The following is a 21,185-nucleotide window of genomic DNA, read 5'->3' on the forward strand; positions in this document are numbered from 1 at the left end:
TCTCTCTCTCTCTCTCTCTCTCAGCATGCCATCTCTCCCCATCACTCTCTGCCTGTAATGTTGTGCTTTAGAGGAGACCACCACCACAGGTTGCTTTCTGACAGCAGAGAAAGCACAGTGAGAAAATGGTGTGTCTCCAAGTCAAATCCCTCGCTCCTGCCTCAGTGCTGTTGAGACACGGCTCACTGTCACACTGAGGAAGGAAAGGTGAAACTGCCATGGCTGTAATGACACTGCCGGAGTCACACCAGCCGTCAAAATCTCTTCAACTCAAGTTTGTATTGTATGGACATTATGTAGCTGTTCGGTTTGCATGAATTACAGAAAGCACAATGCACGGAATACTGTATCCCATAATGCAGTGTGCTTCGCTTAACCTTCAATTTATAGTGTGACAAATGAACTGAAAGTAATATAAGTTGAGATTTATAACATCTCATTGACTCATTTCAAAATAACTGAACGCCACTCGCTAGATTAAGCATGCAATTTATTAGGGTCGTGTGACTTCAGTGTAACATACTACTGTGCTGCATACTGTTTCACATATGCAGTGAGCACTACGACAGTATTCCGCTCTGAACACAACCATAGACTTTTCCTGTCTAGATAAAAAAGTGTCAGCAGTAGACTTTTCCTGTCTAGATAAAAAGTGTCAGCAAGAACAGGAAGCACTGTTTGTTGAAACAGGAAGTAATAGGAAAAGTAATCTGATCTTAGCTCTATGACCGTTTCCTACAAAAAAGTCAACTGGCTGAGTATCTGCATCGTGTGTGTGTGTGTGTGTGTGTGTGTCTACCCAACATGGAGAAAGATGGAGAATTGAAGAGTCAGAGGCCTAGGTGGCCAGAAGAGGCTAATCATAGTGTCCGGGCTTGAGTATACTGATTGATAATAGACTCCAGGGGAGTGGGTGGCTATGAGAGACACATAAACTAGAAAGAGTGTCTCAGAATTGTAAAGATATCATGTGGTCCACACAGCAGAGTATAGTTTAGAAATGTATAGAAAATACCTAAACCGCTTGCAAATGAAAACAGTGGAGGTAGAGAACATTAGAGGTCCTAGCACTGAACCCTGAGGTACGCCGGTGATGAGTGTGTGGGCTGAGAAGAGCAAGTCTTGTTTGAACATCATTATCGTTAGCCAAGTAGGATATAAACCAGAAAAGCGCTGACCTGGAAAAAAATTAGCATGGAGTTGTGAGGAGTCTCTCTCTGGCTTACTTGAGTCCTGTGGTTAAAGCAAGGAAAGCCGTTTAAGTGGAGTGACCAAGTTTGAAGCCAAATTTCAATTAAGATTACATTTCATGGAAATCAGATTGCGGCACAGGCAGTGAGGTAGCTCTTTAGCCCAGTGTCTAAGTGTTTTTTGTAATCAACTAATATAAAAGTATAAAAGTAATACATTAAAGTATGCCAAATAAACATTAATTGAAGGACCCATGCCTAAAGATGGGTTTTCCTGATTTTAAATGAAATTCTTAGTCTATAAGTTTAATCCTTTAATGCATGACGTCCATTAATGTGGACAGATCTTTAACCGCTCAGGGTGGGATGGTACATCAAAACCATCGTCAGCAATTAGCTTTGACCCTTAATTCTCATAGCTCTATTAAAAAACGAAGTATCCCTGAAATACCTATTTTATTGCAGAACCTTCTGAGTGTTATTTTCTCAAAATACATCGTATGCATCTTAGTGAAGAGGGAAAAAATCCTTGGTTTTCCATGGTTTGTGTGTGTGTGTGTGTGTGTGTGTGTGTGTGTGTGTGTGCATGTGAATGTTTATGTCCAGGCTGCATGTTTTGTACTCTTTGACTTTGATCACAGTGTGTAGGTTTATGGTTGTGCTGTAGCGAGAGAGAAAAGGTGCTGTAATTATCATGAACTAAATGAGTGTGTGCGGTTATAGTGCTGATTGTGCTGAAAGCAGGCTCTCCGAAGACACGCATGCACACCATGCTCGATTTAGCAGACCAATTTTCAATTAAGCTACATCAAAAATTAACATCGGCCATTTCAGGAAACACCGGCTTCCCCTTTTTTCTGCCTATGTGACAAAATGTGAGATTGGATGAATCCAATCGCTAATTGTCATCGTCCGTCAAGGTGAAAGCCTTCTGGGTAAGTACAATAAACATGCCTCGTGCACCATGACTTACACTCACTCTCCTCTGCATTTTTTATTTAAGCAGAATCACTTCTCAGTAGGAGACCATCTTATCAGTGGCCATTTTATATTGATGTATCTTATATTTTACAATTTGCTGTTTATGTTGCATATGGTAGAGTGCATTGTTTTGTAAGAATTGACACAATGTCAGTATGAAGCCAGTTGTAAATGTTGAAGTCAAGCATCTACAGCTCTAATAGTGGACTTGAGTAGTTGCTATTCCCTGAAAATCCTGACAGCCACCCAAGCTCTCTTTGGCATGTTAATGAGGATCCATGAGAGAAGTAGCTATTTACATTTACATTTACATTTAGTCATTTTGCAGACGCTTTTATCCAAAGCGACTTACAATTGGGGGATCAGCAGATAGATCCAGCAGAAAAAGAACTGATAGATCCAACAGAATAAGAACAGAATAAGAACTGATGAACTGAAGCTATGTCCGTATCATTCATTTGAATAGGGTCATTAAGTACATTTTTGGTTTTCACTAGTAGCCTAAAACTGTGCTAAATGTTGGTAGAACCAAATGATTTTATGCATTATTGAGCCTCAGAAGGGATGATTAGTTGGGGAATTACATCTTCTCAGATGTAAAAGAGAAAAAAAGTGCTATTTCCGGTGAATAAAATCAGGAAATATGGTTGTTTGTTATTGTCAGAATATTATGTGTTGTATGTCCTGAATTGCTTGTATTCAGTGGCATGCCAGCTCACCAATATGAGAGAAATAATTACTTGTTTCTGTTTATATGGAGTGTGTTTGTGCAAGTGCTTGACTAAATAAACCCTGACCGCTACATTTTCACTCCAGCAGCTTCCACGTTCTTTACCTCAGGACTCGTTCGGTGTGGCGCTTTGTCCACTAATGATTTCCGGGAGATGATTTGCACTCGTAGAGTCTTTTAAGGCAACTGTAATAACCTTAATTTTAACGTTCAATCCATAGAAGATTTTAAGAGGTCATTAAGCCCATTAGCCTGGGGTTTAAGACGATTGATTAGGTCTCGAAAGACATTGATCAGGTTCCTTGAGTGTGTGTGTGGTGGAGGGAAATAAATCGCTGAGTTTCCCACACACTCATTTGTTTCCCATCTCTCATTAGACGTGTGCGTGTTTGTGTGAAACTCCTATGTCCTAGTTTCTAGCGCTTTACACCTCGGCTGGCTATTTTACCGCAGGAGCGCAGGTTCTGTTTGTGTATTTACTCATATTCTGTGTCCCAGCCTATCTCATAAAGAGCGCAGGTCTGCAGATCCAGCAGACAAACATCATAAAGCCTAGAGATTATCAGTTTATGTCCAGAGAACGTTATTTAAATGGAAATTACTTCCTCTCCTGCCACACTCTGTATTTTATTTGAGCTCTTTGCCACGCATTGCTGGCGCTGGGTATTAATGTTAATGGTGCTTGTGTCTTTTCAGCATTCAGATGATTTTCTCCACTCTTAACATATTGTAGGTGTTTATAGGTCTTTTAATGGCTCCATATGGGGAAAACATTGTCATAAAAACACGCTCTGGTAGGCCTTTTATTCTGAACAAAAGTGTTGGCCTAATGGATCAGTGCTACCATATCTTCAAATCATCTTAAAGGGAGCATTTTGTTTTCACTCAGAAAATGAAAACAAAGAAGCAAAAACACAACAAAAGCATCAAGATTGCAGCGACAAGCAATTGTTTTCCCAATGAAATTCCGATCCCATTGAAAGGGGTGGTGTGTATGAACTGGTCTGTGGCCATATATATATATATATAAATATATATATTTTTTTTAGGTATGTTATCAAGGCAAATATGGCAATTATGCTCACAGTGACATTATTGTGGTGGCTTTCTCTGTAAAATAACATCTGAATCAGATTAAAACATTTAGGGTTCATATAAAATTGAAATTGGATTGGATTAATTTGGATTGACAAAAAATTAGCGCAAAGTGGCATAGTGTTACATTTTAATATTCACTATACACTTTCATTTTACGGAATAGAACAGCATCAACTTTCTGCTAATGTTCTCTTTTTTTGCTTGTATGTTTATCGAGCGCTGTGAAGAGTGAGTAGGCGATGTCTTTGGTTTTTTGGTTGACCTGTCCCTTTAAATCACCCCCTCCATGTGCTCTTGTCCCCTGTGTTTTACTCACTTCACCTCAACATGCAGAGGTGGGTTTGTGCAGATATAATGATATTTATTCCCTGCCCTTATTACCCATAATCCTGTGCGAGTGTAGTGGTTAAGGTGTGTGTTGACTATGTGTTTATCAGGTCCTCAGCAACCCTCATTTGAATTTCAAAAAAGTCATTTGGATGAGCATGCTGCTGGAGTGCAGGTACAAGGTCCGTTTTACCTTTTACTGGCCTTTCATCTGCCTTCTGTCGCTCTCGCTCGTCTCACGCTTCAACAGTGGCCTTCCTCAGGCAAAAAAACACATAAACCACGGCCTATTTCCACATGCCAGATCTGATTTCAACATTTTCGATCTCCCCGCTCAATAAAATTCCCCCCCACAGCCGGTCCCCAACCCTATGAATAAAACATGAGATGAAAAAAGAGCATGTGACCAAATATTACGCCATCAGAGGAAAGGTAATCTACTGCACATGCCATTCTTACTGCTTCAGACGTTCACTCTGCCCTGATTAGTGTTGCTGTAAGCGGTGTCGCCCACACGGCCACACGCCTCACAGACGGGAGAAAAATCCTTACTGAAGGCAGACGCACAAAAATATGTGGGGAAAAGCGAGGGATTTCCTGACGAATGGAGAGCGTTTGAACTGGAGTCCATCTGCAGAACTGAAGCTGTCAGAAATACACAGCAGTGATTAATTCATGAAAATGCCAGCATGCTGGAAGAGTACAGAGATTTGAAGTTCACATACGGAAGCCCACAGAGTTCATGCCTTATGATCTGTTCTCTGTTCTGTTTCTTGAGATGACAGAATGACAGAAAAATAACACATATGATACATGTTTGAAAGTACCCCATTACCTCAGTGTGTGTGTTTGTGTGTGTTTGTGTGTGTGTGTAATAGTGCACGAGTGCAGTGCATTTCCTCCCACTCCACACGGATCACCATGAGTGCACTAGTGCATGAACAAGAGCTTCCGGCCTTTAGCTCATTATGCTAAGACTCCTAACATCTCGGAGCAGACACAACTCGTCTGCTGACATCCCATTCCACGGGACAAGACTTATTTTGAAAACACTCTACAAGCCACTAATAAAAAGCATCTACTGTAACTACACTGAACTTATTAGCTGCGGGCAGTAGTCAAACTAAGTAAGAAGGGAGAAACAATGTATTTTTAAATATATTATTATCAGATTTTCTCATTTCAAAAGTGTTTATCTCAAAAAAAAAAAAAAAAAAAAGTGGATCTCAGTTAGGGTGATAGAGTTGAGCAGATAAATCAATAAAACTACTGAATAAAACCCAGTAATTTAAATAACAAAAACATACTGATGAACTGCAACATTTAACTTTTTTTGTAATAAATATTGTTGGATGTATCTCAGGCATCTGCACAAGGATTATTTGAGTCTGAATGAACCGATTGTTCTACTGTGGATAGTTGGACAGTTCATGGCAGAGTTTGATCTTTAGTGTTCACTCGGCTGTAAAGCTGCAGTCACAATACAATGCAAAAAAACAGCAAAGTACCATTTTCTCTCATTATGCTGCTTGTTGGAAGAGGTTGCATGTTACTGGAAAAGCTATAGAGTTAAAAAAAAAATTACTATGCTACTGAAATTTTTTTTTTACATTATTTAATTTACTTTTTTTTAATCCGCTTAGCATCAGAAATAAATTACATTTTACAATATATTTTTGTAGAAAATTATTTTAAATTGTGATAATATTTCACAATATTACTGTTTTTACTGTATTTTTGATTGAATAAATGCAGCCTTGATGAGCAGAAGAGACTTCTTTCAAACCCATTAAAGCATCTTAATTATTCCAAGCTTTTGAACGGTAGTGTAATTATCTGAATGCATTGACAGTCATAGTTCCAGAGTAAAGCACTGCCTTACTATGCCGTCTAGGTGGGCCACTCACTAGGTTGTGCAGCACAGCTATTGAGTTTATATGGTAATATGGTCTATAATGTAACAATAATGGCAAAAACACAAGTGCTTTTGCTCGCCGACGCTCTCAGACACACAAACACACCGTTTCTGGTGACTCCATTCAAACTGATGCTGAAAATGAATCAAGCAATAAGCAAACAGAGGTCAGATGAGACAGCGCATAGATGGGCAATACATTATGTAATGCATTTATCATTCTCTGTCTGAACAATATCTCCATCTGTTGCCCCGTGTTTCACTTCCCTCTGATAGTAATAGAGCTCTCTGGAGAGGGTGTGTGTGTGTGTGTGTGTGTGTGTGTGTGTGTGTGTGCGCGCACATCGGGAAAAAGTGCTTTCAATTGCACCCAACTCAGAAGCTAAAAGCGATGCAGGAAGTAATGCACATGTTCAGAGAGAGGTATGGAAGGTGCTACAAGAGTCGCTTAATTGAAAATTTTGATGTGGTGTTGATCGTTAAGGGGGGCTGCGTGATTGCCCCGTTGCTTTATGGGTAATTGATATGATGCTGCTGTGACATGCTCACTGTTTCATTTTCCCCGTGGGAATAGTGTGAATTAGTTTTTGGGTTTTTTCTCTTTTCTTTCTATCTGCTCCCTCGGGGAGAGACAGTGGAAGGCGACACTCGTTTTTTTATGATTATCTTTTCTCCCCCTCCCTCGCTCTCTCATGTCCGCCGCGACTGAAGAAGTGATTTATTAGCGCTTGTCAGAGGAGGATAAAAGTTGAAACATAAATCAAGTGTGGGATGCACTGAGGCCTGCGTGAGTGAGTGTGTGTGTGTGCGTGATGCACTCTCACACCTTGAAAGAACGCTGGATCTTTTGAATTTCCTCCTCTTCCTCTCAGCTAAAGCACTGGATTGAATATTTAACGTCACTAGATTGTGCTTAAATCAACAGTGTTGAGTGAATGGAAACAAGCTGGGCAGTCTGACATGGTAATCTGGGTAAATCAGTCACCAGGATTAATGAACGTTCAATCATAACATTTAGTTTAAAGCTGAAGGGTGGATATTTAGTAGATGATGACATACTTACAAGCTCAATGTGTAGAAACAGCTGTAAGAAAGACATTTGTAGGTTGACTCGACCAATGGTGTTAGATTGGGGCGGGACTGTCTGATTGACTGACCAATGGAAGACAAGCGAGGAACATTCTTGAAAACATTACTTTAGCACTTACATTTGGTGACACTGGTGGTGCAGAAACGACACACACTACATCTGTAATCAAATCAGTGGTTAAACTAAAGCAAATCAAAGGCATAAATATTCCACCCAAATAAACGTACTTTTTCTATTGACAGTATAAAAATCATTATGAAATTCCAAAAGACTCATTTAGAATGACAACAAAGTATAATATCTGCCAAGTTACAATTAAATATATCTGGAAAAAGAACTGTGCATGCTGGTCATTCTGGCATCTTCTTCAGGCATCCTGCCAGTTGCATTCGCACCTCATTAAACTTCACGGCCTGAAGAGTCGTTTGAGAGTTGAGGAAAGTTGTTCAGTTTGATCAAAAAATATGATGAAAGCAGCTTTTATTTCCTATTTCCTAAAATGTACCAATATATCAAGCACAAAAAGTCCATAAACAGTAAACAAGAGTTGATTTTAATTCCATTTTGAACTGCACTCGCAGACAAAAAGGTCCAAAAGCTTTTCAAAATGTACACTTTTGTACCTTATTTACCCCTGAAGTGTGCATATTGGTACCTTAAAGGTGCATAGTAGCACCTAGAGTGTCCATATTAGTACCTACAGTAAATGGTGCATACAGTATTAGTAGCTTTTGAAAGGATAGCACCCCACTGACAACTGTTGTACCTTTTTTCCCTGAAACATTCAAATACATTTAGATACATCAGTCCTGATGCTGATTTAATAAGTTCACAGACAGGTTGTATGTCAACTATCAAGCAATCCCAGTGCTGGCGGCGCAGGGCCGTGTGTATGAGACAGGTGACAGAAGCAAGATGAAGAAGATGAGACGACACAGCACAAGGACTGCTCACAAACCTCCCATCACCCGGCGCAGCATCATCTCACTCTTTCCCTTGTTTATTTGTCAAACAAAGATTATGGGCTGTCCCTGGTTGCCTAGTAACACGTAAGGGCCCTCTGTGCTTCCTAGCGGGAGGGAGATTTGAGGCCTGACAGTAGAAAACATATGATGATGGAAAAAGCTTAAACTAATCCAGCTTCTTCACACTCTAATAGTCCCGCAGACGAGAGACAGACAGATGGAGGGAAGCCGCAGAGACTCTCGCAGTGAAACGATATGCAGGAGGAAGTGGGGTTTATTAGGATTTGTAAAGTCTCCTGTACACCCCTCCTGAAGTGAAAATGTTAACGCTCAAATGTTCCTCTTTCATACTTCAGAGGACTTGGAGGAATAATTGACCAGAAACTTTCTGTCATCTTTTAGGTCGTTCAGCAGAATATCCATGCTGACCAGTGACTGTCAGGCTACCGAAATGATCAAAACTTGATAAAACACAAAAACGTCCATATGATGAATGTAGTATATAACAAGTTCTCTAAGGAACAGACTGAATTTTAAGATGTTATCCACTGAAAATCTTCTCATCTGCTTTGATCACATTTATTTTTGTACATATTTAAGACGAGTCACACCAAGGTTGATACTATATGCCATTGGTCCAATACTATGTCATGAGTTTAAATATGCAAAAGCATTAGGATTTCATGATATACTGAAAAAAAAATGGTGTAGAAACAATTTTCACTCAGAAATTACTAGTAAATTTCACAATTACAAAGAAATGACAAATAACATTGAATTAAGCATAACATTTTGCAGTAGAAAATCTGAAATAGTAGTTTCTTTTAAAATTTACTCAAATATGTTTTATTTACAACTTCAAAAAATCATTTTTTTAAAGAGTACATTTATGCTGCTTTTTTATACAAGAGCAACCTAAACTCCACAAAAATAAATAAATAAATAAATATGCAAATACCTTGACGGTTCGCAAATTTAGGCTGAATTTTTATTTTGTGGGGAACTATGACTGTAATAGAGTTCCTCAGCAGGAATGTTAGGAATATTATTCTATCTACTTGTTTTCTTTCTATTTATTTATAGAAAAAAAAGTACTGCGTTAGACTAACCGGGACTTGTCACAACACTTACATATTATTGCTCTTTTGTTGGCGTCATTTGTAAGTAGCTTTGGATAAAAGTGTCTGCTAAATGACTAAATGTAATTGTAAATGAATGAAAAGAAACAAATCCATAGTTGACATTTAGTAAGAGCTGTAAATAAACAAAAATGGGGCTAGCAGTTCAGATCACCTGATCTTGGAGGAGTGTTGTTGAGATCTCCTCTGATGTGAGATGAATGGGGGAAGCATCACAGAAGCAGGTGCTTTCGGCAGAAGTCTCTATTTGTTCTCTTATTGAGAGAGGGAATGAGTTGAGATGTGATGGCTCTTTCCTCTGGGTGACCCTCAGGCAGAGCGGACACCGCAGCGTAATGCTTCTGCTCGGCAAGAGGAGCTGATGAGTTGATTGGACTCCAGTAATTAGCAGATGGTGAGGGTTGGTTATGTATTCATCCCTCGAGTCAGCCTCGTTTGGGCTCTTTACAGGTGTTTACACGTCCATTCAGCCGCTGAGAGGATGAGTGCTGGTGGATGGAATGCAGAATCTGTGCAGAAGAAAAGGAGTTTGTCTTTGATACAGTGTCAGTGTCAAGGCTGATGATAAAAGCGGCTTTAAGCTTGTTGTGGAGAGTGATTTAAGCAGACCGTCTGAGATGTTAAAAGGTTATCAGGTGAGATCAGTCTCTCGCCCTGTTGCTCTCGTCTTCTGCTGTTTTCTAGTCTGAGATGATGATTCTTCTTTATGCTTCACATGGTCTGACATAGAAAACAAGAAATTTGTCCATTTTGCCACTTCCAGTGGACGGGAGATGAGGGGGAGAGAAGGGCAGCGAGATCAACATCAAGTGCCATTTTAATGCACTTTTCAAAGTTGGACGTTCAAAATTCAGCCTCTCAGAGCTGGAAGAGAAGGTAAGCGCTAAGCCACGGCTCCATCAAGAGGTCTAGGTTTGGCTGGTCACTTTGGTCCAGTTTGCCCGAGAGATTTTTTTTATATATAAAGACCTTTGAGCTCGTAATCTTTAAAGCAGCTGTGGCCAGCCCTGCTCAAATTGGCTCAAAACTCCCTGACTGAGTGTCAATGAGTGCAGGTTTCTAATCACAAACACCCCGGGGTCCTGCGTCAGCCAAGCAGCTGCCATTGAGATGAATGGGAGCGCTAACAGATACCTCTGTCCAGATATCCAGCACTGTAGAACTGAGTATTGACACCGTTCTCATCATTAGATTGTGATTTTGATTCACAGTTTAATTCAACATTGTTTCATCCGGATGCATATCAGGGACAGTATGCCAGTTTTTCTCAAGGAAAGCAGTCTCTCTCAACTAAAGCTGTAAACTATGAACAGCTGATTTGTATGCAAACATTTAAAATGCATTTTTTTATAAAAAAAATCACTTTTTAATGAGATGTTATGTTTCTACTCCAGTTCATTGTTTTTAAATAAACATTTAAACAGTGTCTGTCATAAAAACTTAAATACATACAAAACTACATGCATTAAATAAATAATGAAGACAAAAATATAATGAATATGTAATTTAGTACATTTTACAAACATTTAAAATGCATTTTTTAATAAAAAATCACTTTTTAATGAGATGTTATGTTTCTACTCCAGTTCATTTTTTTAAAATAAACATTTAAACAGTGTCTGTCATAAAAACTTAAATACATACAAAACTACATGCATTAAATAAATAATGAAGACAAAAATATAATGAATATGTAATTTAGTACATTTTATTTTTTCTAGCTGACTATCGAGTTCATGGGCATTGAATGTCTTTGCTGAGGTAAATGTGACATTACGTGACGTATTGTTCATAAGTTGTTTTATTGATGTCTTATTGGTCGATTACATGAGACATGATGCATTTCAGTAAGTTTCTTCTGATGTCACCACAGCGATCTGTCCTGTCCAAAGAGTGTCAGAACGACATTTATTGTTGGTATTTCTTAACAAATTTGAAAGTGGAGATTAATTTCATATCAAAAGTAAGAAAGCACAAAGGTTATTGCGATTATTGGATCCAATAATGTTTAGTGAATTTTTATTTTTGCATCAGCAGAAAACAAGCTAGACCCAGATCGATCTTGGGATTTAAGAATCGATATCGGTTCGTCGGAATGAGAACTGATTAAAATTGATTAATCAATATCGTCACCGCAGCCCTACAGCACACTATTCTCTTTGTTGATTCACACTCATAACTTGTGTAAGGAAGCAGAATTCAGTTTTCAACAATAATAACCAGCTCATGACGAGTGAAACAGAGCGATAATTCTCGTTGGAGTGTTTGAGTTTACAGTCCAAACACGAGCCGTGTCTGTCGATCTGCCATAAACAACTGCTGTTTAGAGGCCAAATTGAGGATGATGATAAAGAGCTGATAGCGTCATATTTTAAGGAGCGCACACTGTCAGATAAGTGCGTGTGTGTGTGTGTGTGTGTGTGTGTGTGTGTGTGTGTGTGTCTGTGTCTGTGTGTGTGCGTGTGTGTGTGTGCGTGTGTGTGTGTGCGTGTGTGTGTGTGCGTGTGTGTGTGTGCGTGTGTGTGTGTGCGTGTGTGTGTGTGCGTGTGTGTGTGTGTGTGTGTGTGTTTGTTTCTTAGCTAATGTACACACCATTAGCAGACTGCTGCATTGATTGTCTTGAAATTTATGAAGCGCGGCCCATTACAGACCTCTCTCTCGGCCGTTTTCTATTTCCTCTGGCCCACAGGGAGTCTCACTTGTGGTGTAAAAGCATAATTAAAGCTAACCAGTATTGGATCTTTAGCCGTGATTACACTGTGCTGGACATGTGAGTCTCCCTGAGTAATGGCATTATGGGAAGTATGTGGGCAGACAGTCTTTGTGTTGGCCAAATATGTTTGAGGAAACGTGTCGATGAAACGAATAAGGAGGGATCAAATAGGCCATTGAACGAGCCTGCTTTGAATGGCTCTGCTTGAGAAAAGCCGTCCATCTCCCGTCTTCCCTCTCCAGCGGGAGAGCTTTTCAATATCGGCTCGAAGATCTGCTGGTCCGATAAACAGCCCTTCAAAATTACATTCACATTCCCTGACCCTCCAATTTATAGCAATTAAATGAAATGCCTCCTATTACTCTGGCCTCTCTCTCTTCCTTTTTCTCTTTCATTGCTCCATTATGTGGAGTCGAGGATAAATTGCCTTTGTGATCAAGTGTCGCCCGTGTAAAGCACTCGTTTATACACAGGCGCTCTCGCTCATCGCCGCTCGTTTAGTCTGAAGTAGTCGGAGGACGTGTTTGTGGGCTAAAGCCATCTTCAGATGCTGCTGAAGGAAGAGAAGTGTCACTCTGAATGCTAAATGACTGCAGGATCAAACACTGCTCACCTCATCTGCTGCTGCTTTCTTCTTCTGCTTCTTGTTTTTATGAACAAAGACATGATATTGTTCGTGAGGAAGAGGAAAGGGTCTTTAGAGCACACGTCAGCTCAGTTCTGGAGTATGCAATGATCTTTGATTATTGATCTGCTGAGTGTTGCCAAACAACAATAAAAAATCATGAATTATGAACAGTGAACAATATTTTTTGGAGACAGAGTTTTTATTTCAGATCATTATTGTTATTATTACCAACAGTGTTTTTTAATATCATTGAGATAAATGTTTTTATTTATATTACTATTATTATAATATGAAGCAGCACAGCTGTTTCCAACACTGATAATAAATCAGCATATTAGAATGTTTTCTGAAGGATCATGTGACACTGAAGACTGGAGTAATTATGCTGAAAATGCAACTGCGCATCACAGGAATAAATTATATATAAACGTGTATTGAAATAGAAACACATTATTTTAAATTGTAATAATATTTCACAATATTACTGATTTTTCTGTATTTTTGATCAAATAAACGCAGCCTTGGTGAGCAAAACACTTAAAAACATACAAAAATTGTACTGATCCCAAACTTTTGAACAACAGTGTACGTATATATAGTTTTTATTACATTTTATTCATTTGTAGTTATTTTAGTGCACCAAGTTAAACTAAATGAAAATGAGAAATGTTGCCAAAAAAGTGTAGCTAAAAAGTTTTTTTTTAATATTTTATTTCAGTAAAGTAACAGAAGTAACAGTTTTTTTTTTGTTAACTTTAATAACCCTAATTACCACAAAGAGTTATTTTGTTAACATTGCTGTATTTTATTAAATAGTTTTTGTGGGTGCAGTCATGTTTGCAAAATTTCAGTGAAAGCGATTCTTATCACACAATAACATAAAAATGAATGAAGCACAGCACACAGTCGTCACTTTCAAACCAAGCAGCTTTCTGTCGGCCAACACATATGCTGAAAACACTGTATCATGTGACTTTTGTGGCTTATTGCTGTCATTTTCTTTGCTAAAGAAATTAGTTTTGTTTGAAAAGATGGAGTTTTTAACACCTTAAAAGAAACATCACTTACTTAGATCAGATGTACTGCTCTCACCTAGTGTTAGTATTCACAGCCTAGCCTTACAGCAGTGAGGTTAATGTAGACAAAACCACTTTCTCTTTCTTCAGAAAATGTGTCTTCAGGTTTTCATTTTGGATGCAGCTCAGCTTAAAGCAGCGCAGAAGAGATATCTCAGGCGACGCGCCACTCCTCGTTGGGAATCTTTTTCCTCCCATACAGACTTAATTCAAAAAGAGCCGATGTGTTTTCACCTGCACGAAGTGGCAGAACAACAGCAAATCAATGAGTCTATTCATCAGGTAGCTGTGCCATTAAGAAGTCATTGTGAATGAGATTACCATTGATCTGTGCTGCTGGACTGAGGCTGGAGACAGACCCGCGATACAAACACAGCCTCTGTGTGTGTGTGTGTGAGAGAGAGAGAGAGAGAGAGAGAGAGAGAGAGAGAGTGTGTGTGTGTGTGTGTGTCCACTGATGCATTGTGAAATGACACAAAGCACTGCCTCATTAAAAACAATAACACTTGCTAAGGAAATCAATGGCTTTGCTCTTTGCTGTCTTGAAATGTCACTCTGTTGTTGGGCTTGTTGGTAGGAGTTTTTGTAGTGTGCACTAGGTAAAGATCTCTGGTAAACATCCAGTGTGTTTGCAGGCTGAATTGAATATGATTGGAAAGACAAACTGACCACTGCTGCATAAAACAAAGAAATATACTTTCTATTGCATTTTCTTCACGACAAACTTACAGTATGACCGGTAAAACAGTAGTATTCCTGTTTATCTACAGCAGGACAGATAAATATATGCTCTGATTCGTTGTGTTCCAGCTCACAGCTTTCATTTATGTGTGGCTTTCAGCACTATACTTCACACACACACCTAGGTCTAGAAAGGTGAAAATAAAATATTAGACATTTGTCACAAATATTGGAATTTCTGAATCGTTTCCCAGCAGGACCTGGGAGCATCAAGTGTGAGTAAAAATCAGCTTTTTTGAGTACAGTATATGAGACTCATTACTCAAGGTTTTTATTATTTTAACAGTACTTGGGAATGCATTATGGTTTCGCATGATTATCAAATGGCACAGACTGTGTTGTAATCATATAAATATGTAATCTGATGGTTTCCCTGCGGTTTTCCACCAAAAATAAAAGCGTTATGGTTTAATTTTTGAAACAGAAAAAAAGCAACCCACAATTAGTATTGTGCTGTCGTTATATAAATTAATAATAATATTTGTTTTTACTTTACAGTTGAGTAGTATTATAGTGATATTATTTAATTTGATTAAATTTTATAAGTTGGTTAAATAATAATAATAATAATAATAATAGATAACTTTAAAAATGATAATTAAAACTGTGCTACCCCATTTTTGTTCTGCCTGCTTTTTAATGAAATAATGCACGTGCAGTTTCATAGCCGCTTTTCTCCATTCACCAGCCATTGACAGGTGTGAAAATGTTTTAGGCTCTGTTTCCCAATTGAATATTAATTATCAATGTATTACTAATTTGAGGCAGGTGCAAGGCATAGAAAAATGGAAAGGTAATGAGTCATTTTCTGCCAGGACTTTATCCGTTAAATTACCAACATTTCTTTTAACCCTAAAACACAACGCAATTCAAAATACGGGGAAAAAATCAATACGGAAAATCCCTTCATATTAACACAGCTTGCTATTTTCAGATTCAGACCAGACTTTTCTTCGAGTGTGTAGGACAGACAGGAAGTGCGTGTTTTGAGAGCCCGTCCAAAAGGACCGCTGCTTCCTGTGGAGTGAAGAAATCCCGGGTGACGCGGGCGGTGTGAGGGAAGTGTGTTCGGATTTGATCATGGAGTGGCTGATCAATAAAGCTTTATTACAGAGGAGTAATGCTTTAATCTAGCAACTTAATGCAGCTCTCCACTCGTATTGATCCCGGCTCAGAGAGACAGGAAGAGGGAGGCTGGTAATTGTTGGCAGGAAAAATGTTATCTGTGTGTGTGAGAGTGTGTGTGGTTCTGGGTTTGATGGGCCGTGCCAAATCAGAGCAATTCATCGCTGTTCACCACTACGTTTATTGCTTGCTTGACATTTAAACTGATGGAGGATGTCAGGGATCTATCAGCCTTCAGCTCGCCACTTAAATTCACGCTTTTTCCAGCCAGGCTGAATTGATCACGGGTCGCGGGTGTGAATTGGATGCGTATAAATTTCCTCTCTCGTGGGTTATACTTGACAGTGAGTGACATCTCCTTATCGCCACGGCGACAGTCGCATTGTCCCGCCTCCTCCTGTTTAAGAGACCCACAATCGTACGATCGCCATCGAGAGCTTTCGAAGAGTCGCGAGATGCTTTCTTCTCGTCCGTTTTAAGAGGTTTTAGAGTGTGAATGTGCCGCAAACCACTGATTGGCTGTTGTGGGTTTGTACACATAACGAGAAGAGAATCGTGGGTAATTTAGTGTTGGGTTTAATGCATTACTAAGTAGTAAATTACTGTAATTTAATTACTTTCCCCTTGAAAACGTAAAGTAAGGGATTACACTGTTTGTAATTTAATTACAGTTACTTCTGATGTAATTAAATCGTATTAAATACTGTATAGACTATATAAAACAATAGTGGATTTAACATCAAAACGTAGACATTACCTCAAGATTCCTTATATCTTATATTACATTTACAGCAGAAATAATGATAGCAAACCCATGAAATAAAATGCCTCTTAGCGTGACATCAGACTCGGCTAGACTATCAGACTATTGCTTTATTAGGATTGTGTATGTACAGTGTACGGCTGCTGTAATCCTTATGAAAAAATCTAATTTAATAGAATAAACATCAGGATTGGTGCTTGTGTGAGCGGCCGATCGATTGGAGAGTGTCTGTCTTCGTCTAACACAATCATGGCTGTAGATACATACATTTAATCATCAGAAAAGAGCAGCAGAGCAGCCAGGAGAAAGAAAGAAACATCAGAGTTAGCAGAAGATGGGAGAATAATGAGTGTGTTTTAATGAGCGCTGTTTGGAAACTGTGTGTGGGATTGCATTCTCTGTGTTTTGTCTGTGATTGAGCCCAGAAGGATACGATACATCAGGCCATTTCAGACGAGATGAACAAACCCTCCCTGCCATGACTGACACTTACATAGTGACTTGTTTTGAGCTGAATTGGCTCTAGAGACTCGTCTTTAGTTTTATTGCATTTAGCTCTGATTCTGATTTCATCCATTATTCTGAATAAGCTTGTTCACAGTTGCGAGTAACAGAAGCTGTTGGACTGTAAAACCCTCGGAGATCAATTGCTTTTCTAAATTCACCATTAAAGCTTAGTAACAAATCTGACATCTTTAAGACCACAGCTGCAATTGGCTATTAAAATAAATTACTCCCCTAGGGTTAGGGTTAGGTTAGGGTTAGTCAAGCCCTAACCCTAACCTAACTCCCCTTTGAAAGCTCGTCTTGGGACTCCTGTTTGGTTTTAAATGCAGAAATGCATCTTGAGTTCTTGCTATTGGACACTGACACTAAATCTGCCTAATGATGCAGGTCTTCCTCAACCTGACAACCCACCGGCTATAAGAACAGAAGAGAAAGCGCTTTTGCATTCTTTCTAATATCAGGCCAAAAGTCTTGTTTTCTTTGCTTTCCTGAAGATTCGTGACAATCGTGAGTCAGAGAGAGAAAATGTCACCCAAAGGGATGATGGGAATCGCTTTGTTATTAATAAGCTCAGAGCAAACAGCCAATCACTGTTCTGTGTTAACAAGTTCCTCATCTGTATTCAGAGCATCTCATTTTAATTAGACTACATGGAAAGGGCCTCCTGAGCTGTGTGTGCGTGTGTGCGTGCGTGCGTGCGTGCTGCATGTACTGAGAGTGTGTGCTTCCTTTCTCTGTTTCATTTAGTCTTCTGCCCTCGGTTCACATGCCACCCGCTGATCTGGGTTTCTGCTTCTGTTCTTCCCCAGAGTTTTCTCTTCTTACGTTATGTTCTCTCACCTGCCACTGGCTTTCATTCAATGTCATACTTGCATTGTTTTTGATGTTTACATGGCTTTCTAGAACAGTTGACTGTGATTGGTAAACGATGGCATTCATGTGTGTGTAATTACTGGTAAACTCTACAACGTAATTGACCAGTTCAACTGATTTTCTGCATCTGTTGCATCACTCCATGCGGTTTTATCATTGTCTAATAATTGAATGCAATTTTATAAAGTAAAATAGTTATATGCATATCTTAATATTAATAATAATGTAATATTTTAAACATTTTAATATAAAATATACACTCCTATCAGTATTTGATATTATGTTGTTTATTGATTTGGTGAGTAGTCATGTAGTAAGTGTAGTGATGTTGTGTTGGGCTTCTTTCTACTGACTAACCCAAATCTTTTTCTCCAAAAACAAAACTGACTAATATTTATATCTCTTGAAGTTGGCATGAAATGAAAATTCATGCATGTTATAGATCATACTCTGAATGATTCATTCATGCCTGTGTTTCATAAAAAAAAGGAAAAAAAAGGAAAAGCCGTGTAATGTTTAATCCAAATGCCATAACTGACACTGCTACCATTTCATTGTGACTTTAATTACACTCAAGCACAATATAGCTAAATCTAAATTCTGAGGATCGTTTATATCATCATTTTATGCCATATTGTCCAGACCTAAAACCATATATTAAACCTATATTACTAAGGCATTATTGACATATCAGTATGACTTTCTGTAAATCTACTGTGAAAAGTGCTATATAAATAAATACAAATACAAAGTAGAAAACATACTCTACACAAATATGTGGATGCAAACACTTCTAGCTAGAGAATGATTTCAGTTCTGATTTCATTGGTTACATTCGGAGATTTTTTTTTTTCCGCAATGCAATGTAACGGAACACAAAATATGCATTATACTCTCAGAGTTGCCACAGGGGGCACAGTAGCAGACATTTGCATAAACCACCTTCTAGGATCAGTTTTCTGTTATCTGAATAATAGCACATCTGGTTTAATGTTTAAAACATTTGAAACAAACTGCATGAAAATACATAGTTTCTGTGTGCTCTTGCATTGATGTGTGTGTGTGTTTCCCTGTGTAGCAACAGTTCTACACTATTGAGTTTTCTTACATCTGGTCTCTGACCCCACACGCCTCAGCTCAGGCCTGGCTGACTCTCGGGTCAAAGGTTATTTAAGGCTGGGAATAGACCCGGTTTGACTTTATTGAGAGGTTTGCTGATTTATGACTGTACACGAAGGTTACAGTTTAGTTAGAGTTAAGGTTAAGTCAAAGATGAATGTTAGGGTCAAAGCGTACTGGACATTCAGTCATAACCAACCATCTACTACATCTACATCTGCATCTCATGAGTCATGACCAACCATCAACACAGAAAAAACATTCTGCATTTCATCCCAGAGAGAAGACGGCCACATGCATTCTCCACTGCATGTGTGTTGCATGCTTTTGCACGATGCAGTGTGTGTTTGTGCAGTATTGACACTGATGAACTGTCTGGCACAGGTGAATTACTCTGTTACAGTAATTACAAGCCATCTTGGAGTACTGCACTGATGCATTATGGGGAGGCGTTATAAGAAGCCTCTCTCTCACTGATGTATGGGCTAGTTTAGAGATGCTTCAAATGTCTGCATCTGTGTGTGTATGAAGGAGCCTTTATCTGGTCCACAGGTGCCTCATTTGCTTTCACAGCACTTCCCATCTCTCTCGCGTGCTGCTTGTACCAGTTCACTCTCGCTTTTCACTTCAACCTTTTTTAATTTAAACATCAGAAAGAGAAATTTAAAACCGAACGCTGTGGTTTGTGTGGCTTTGCAGCATTTAGTCTCGTTTTTCATCTGTGTGGCTGTTCAAGCTGAGATTAAAACTGAACAAGGCATCTCTATGAATCCTGTCGTTAAAAAAGTGATGAAATTATGTCTTTTTTCAGAATTTTAAAGTTGCTATGAAACTGAAATAGAGTCAGATCTTCTCTGTATTGTGACATGCATCTAAGTAAAATAGATCATGAGAAATATTTGGGTTTATGCATCGGTTGTTGATCTGAAAATGAGATTGCAGTGGATGGTAAGAAATGTTCAGCGTTTAAGAGAACTAAATGATTGGAGAAAACCTGCAAACGTCACCAGAGAGAAGATGTTTCACAGGAAGTTCTAGACATGACATTTCGATTCAAAAATGAAAGGTGAAAAAATTCAACATGAATGACTAATTTACGAGATCTATAACATGCAATTAGATGGTTTTAATGGTTTGGGTGGCAATAAAACCTGCTGACCTGAATGATGCCTGCATAATATGTCATGGATTGTCCACAACTGACACTCAGATCTCTCAGATGCAGAAACAATCATAAAAGCCATAACAAAAATGTGGAGTGAGATGAGCTAATATTGCAAGCAATTGCGGAACAGATCTAAATAAATGAATGTGTCTGTATCATGTCATCATACTTTTATTTTGCCTCCAGGAGGGTGACAACTTCTGAGTCCCATTTTAACAATGAGCTGTATTTGTATCACTAAAATACATTTAGTTCTCTTCCTGATATGTGAACATGTTTCAGTGTTATAGTCCTGCTGAGTGTGAATCATGTCGGCTAGTGTAACCTGTCTCTCGTCTTCTCTCTCAGAACCCATGCGGACCCCCAAGAGTCTGAAGATCGCAGAGACGCAGGCACGCTTCATCGCCGTGGACTGGGAGTCGCTGGGCTACAACATCACCCGCTGCCACACCTTCAACGTCACCATCTGCTACCACTACCACAAAACCAACCAGAGCAAAGCCGACTGCCTGGAGATGGACCCCAAAGCCCCCCGACACGTGCTGGGCAACCTGCCTCCCAACACCAACGTCAGCCTGAAGATGATCCTCACCAACCCAGAGGGACGCAAAGAGAGCGACGAGACCATCATCCAGACGGAGGAGGATGGTATGAGAACCACTTCCCAACCCTACTGTCCACAACAACATAAGTTTTTTAAATAACTATTAAAGGGGTTATATGGTGCGATTTCAAGTTTTCCTTTCTCTTTGGAGTGTTACAAGCTGTTCGTGAATAGATAAGATCCCTAAATTTGCAAAGACTAAAGTCTCAAACCCAAAGAGATATTCTTTATAAAAGTTAAGACTCGTCCACGCCCTCCTAAAACGGCTCGTTCTAACACATCCCCACATGTCTACGTCACTGTGTGGGAAGATTTGCATAACACCGTCCAAATATTTACGCAAAGAAAGGACTTTTTCCTGGGAGAGTAGCCTACACTGTAAAAAAAAATCCGTAAAATTTACGGTAAAAAAAACGGCAGCTGTGGGTGCCGGAAT

At 39.1% G+C, this 21,185-nt stretch overlaps 1 protein-coding gene across 1 annotated transcript in view; it reads left to right on the forward strand.

Annotated features, from left to right (window-relative positions):
* ptprk (protein tyrosine phosphatase receptor type K) overlaps positions 1 to 21,185 on the forward strand; it is a 172,433-nt gene that overhangs the window by 104,826 nt on the left and 46,422 nt on the right. The window contains exon 9 of the mRNA XM_016439774.1: positions 20,494 to 20,793. Within this exon, the coding sequence (XP_016295260.1) occupies positions 20,494 to 20,793 (300 nt within the window). The remainder of the gene's footprint in view (positions 1 to 20,493; positions 20,794 to 21,185) is intronic.

The sequence above is a fragment of the Sinocyclocheilus anshuiensis genome, unplaced genomic scaffold (genome assembly GCF_001515605.1).
Source record: "Sinocyclocheilus anshuiensis isolate Anshui unplaced genomic scaffold, SAMN03320099.WGS_v1.1 scaffold1518, whole genome shotgun sequence".
Lineage (NCBI taxonomy): Eukaryota > Metazoa > Chordata > Actinopteri > Cypriniformes > Cyprinidae > Sinocyclocheilus > Sinocyclocheilus anshuiensis.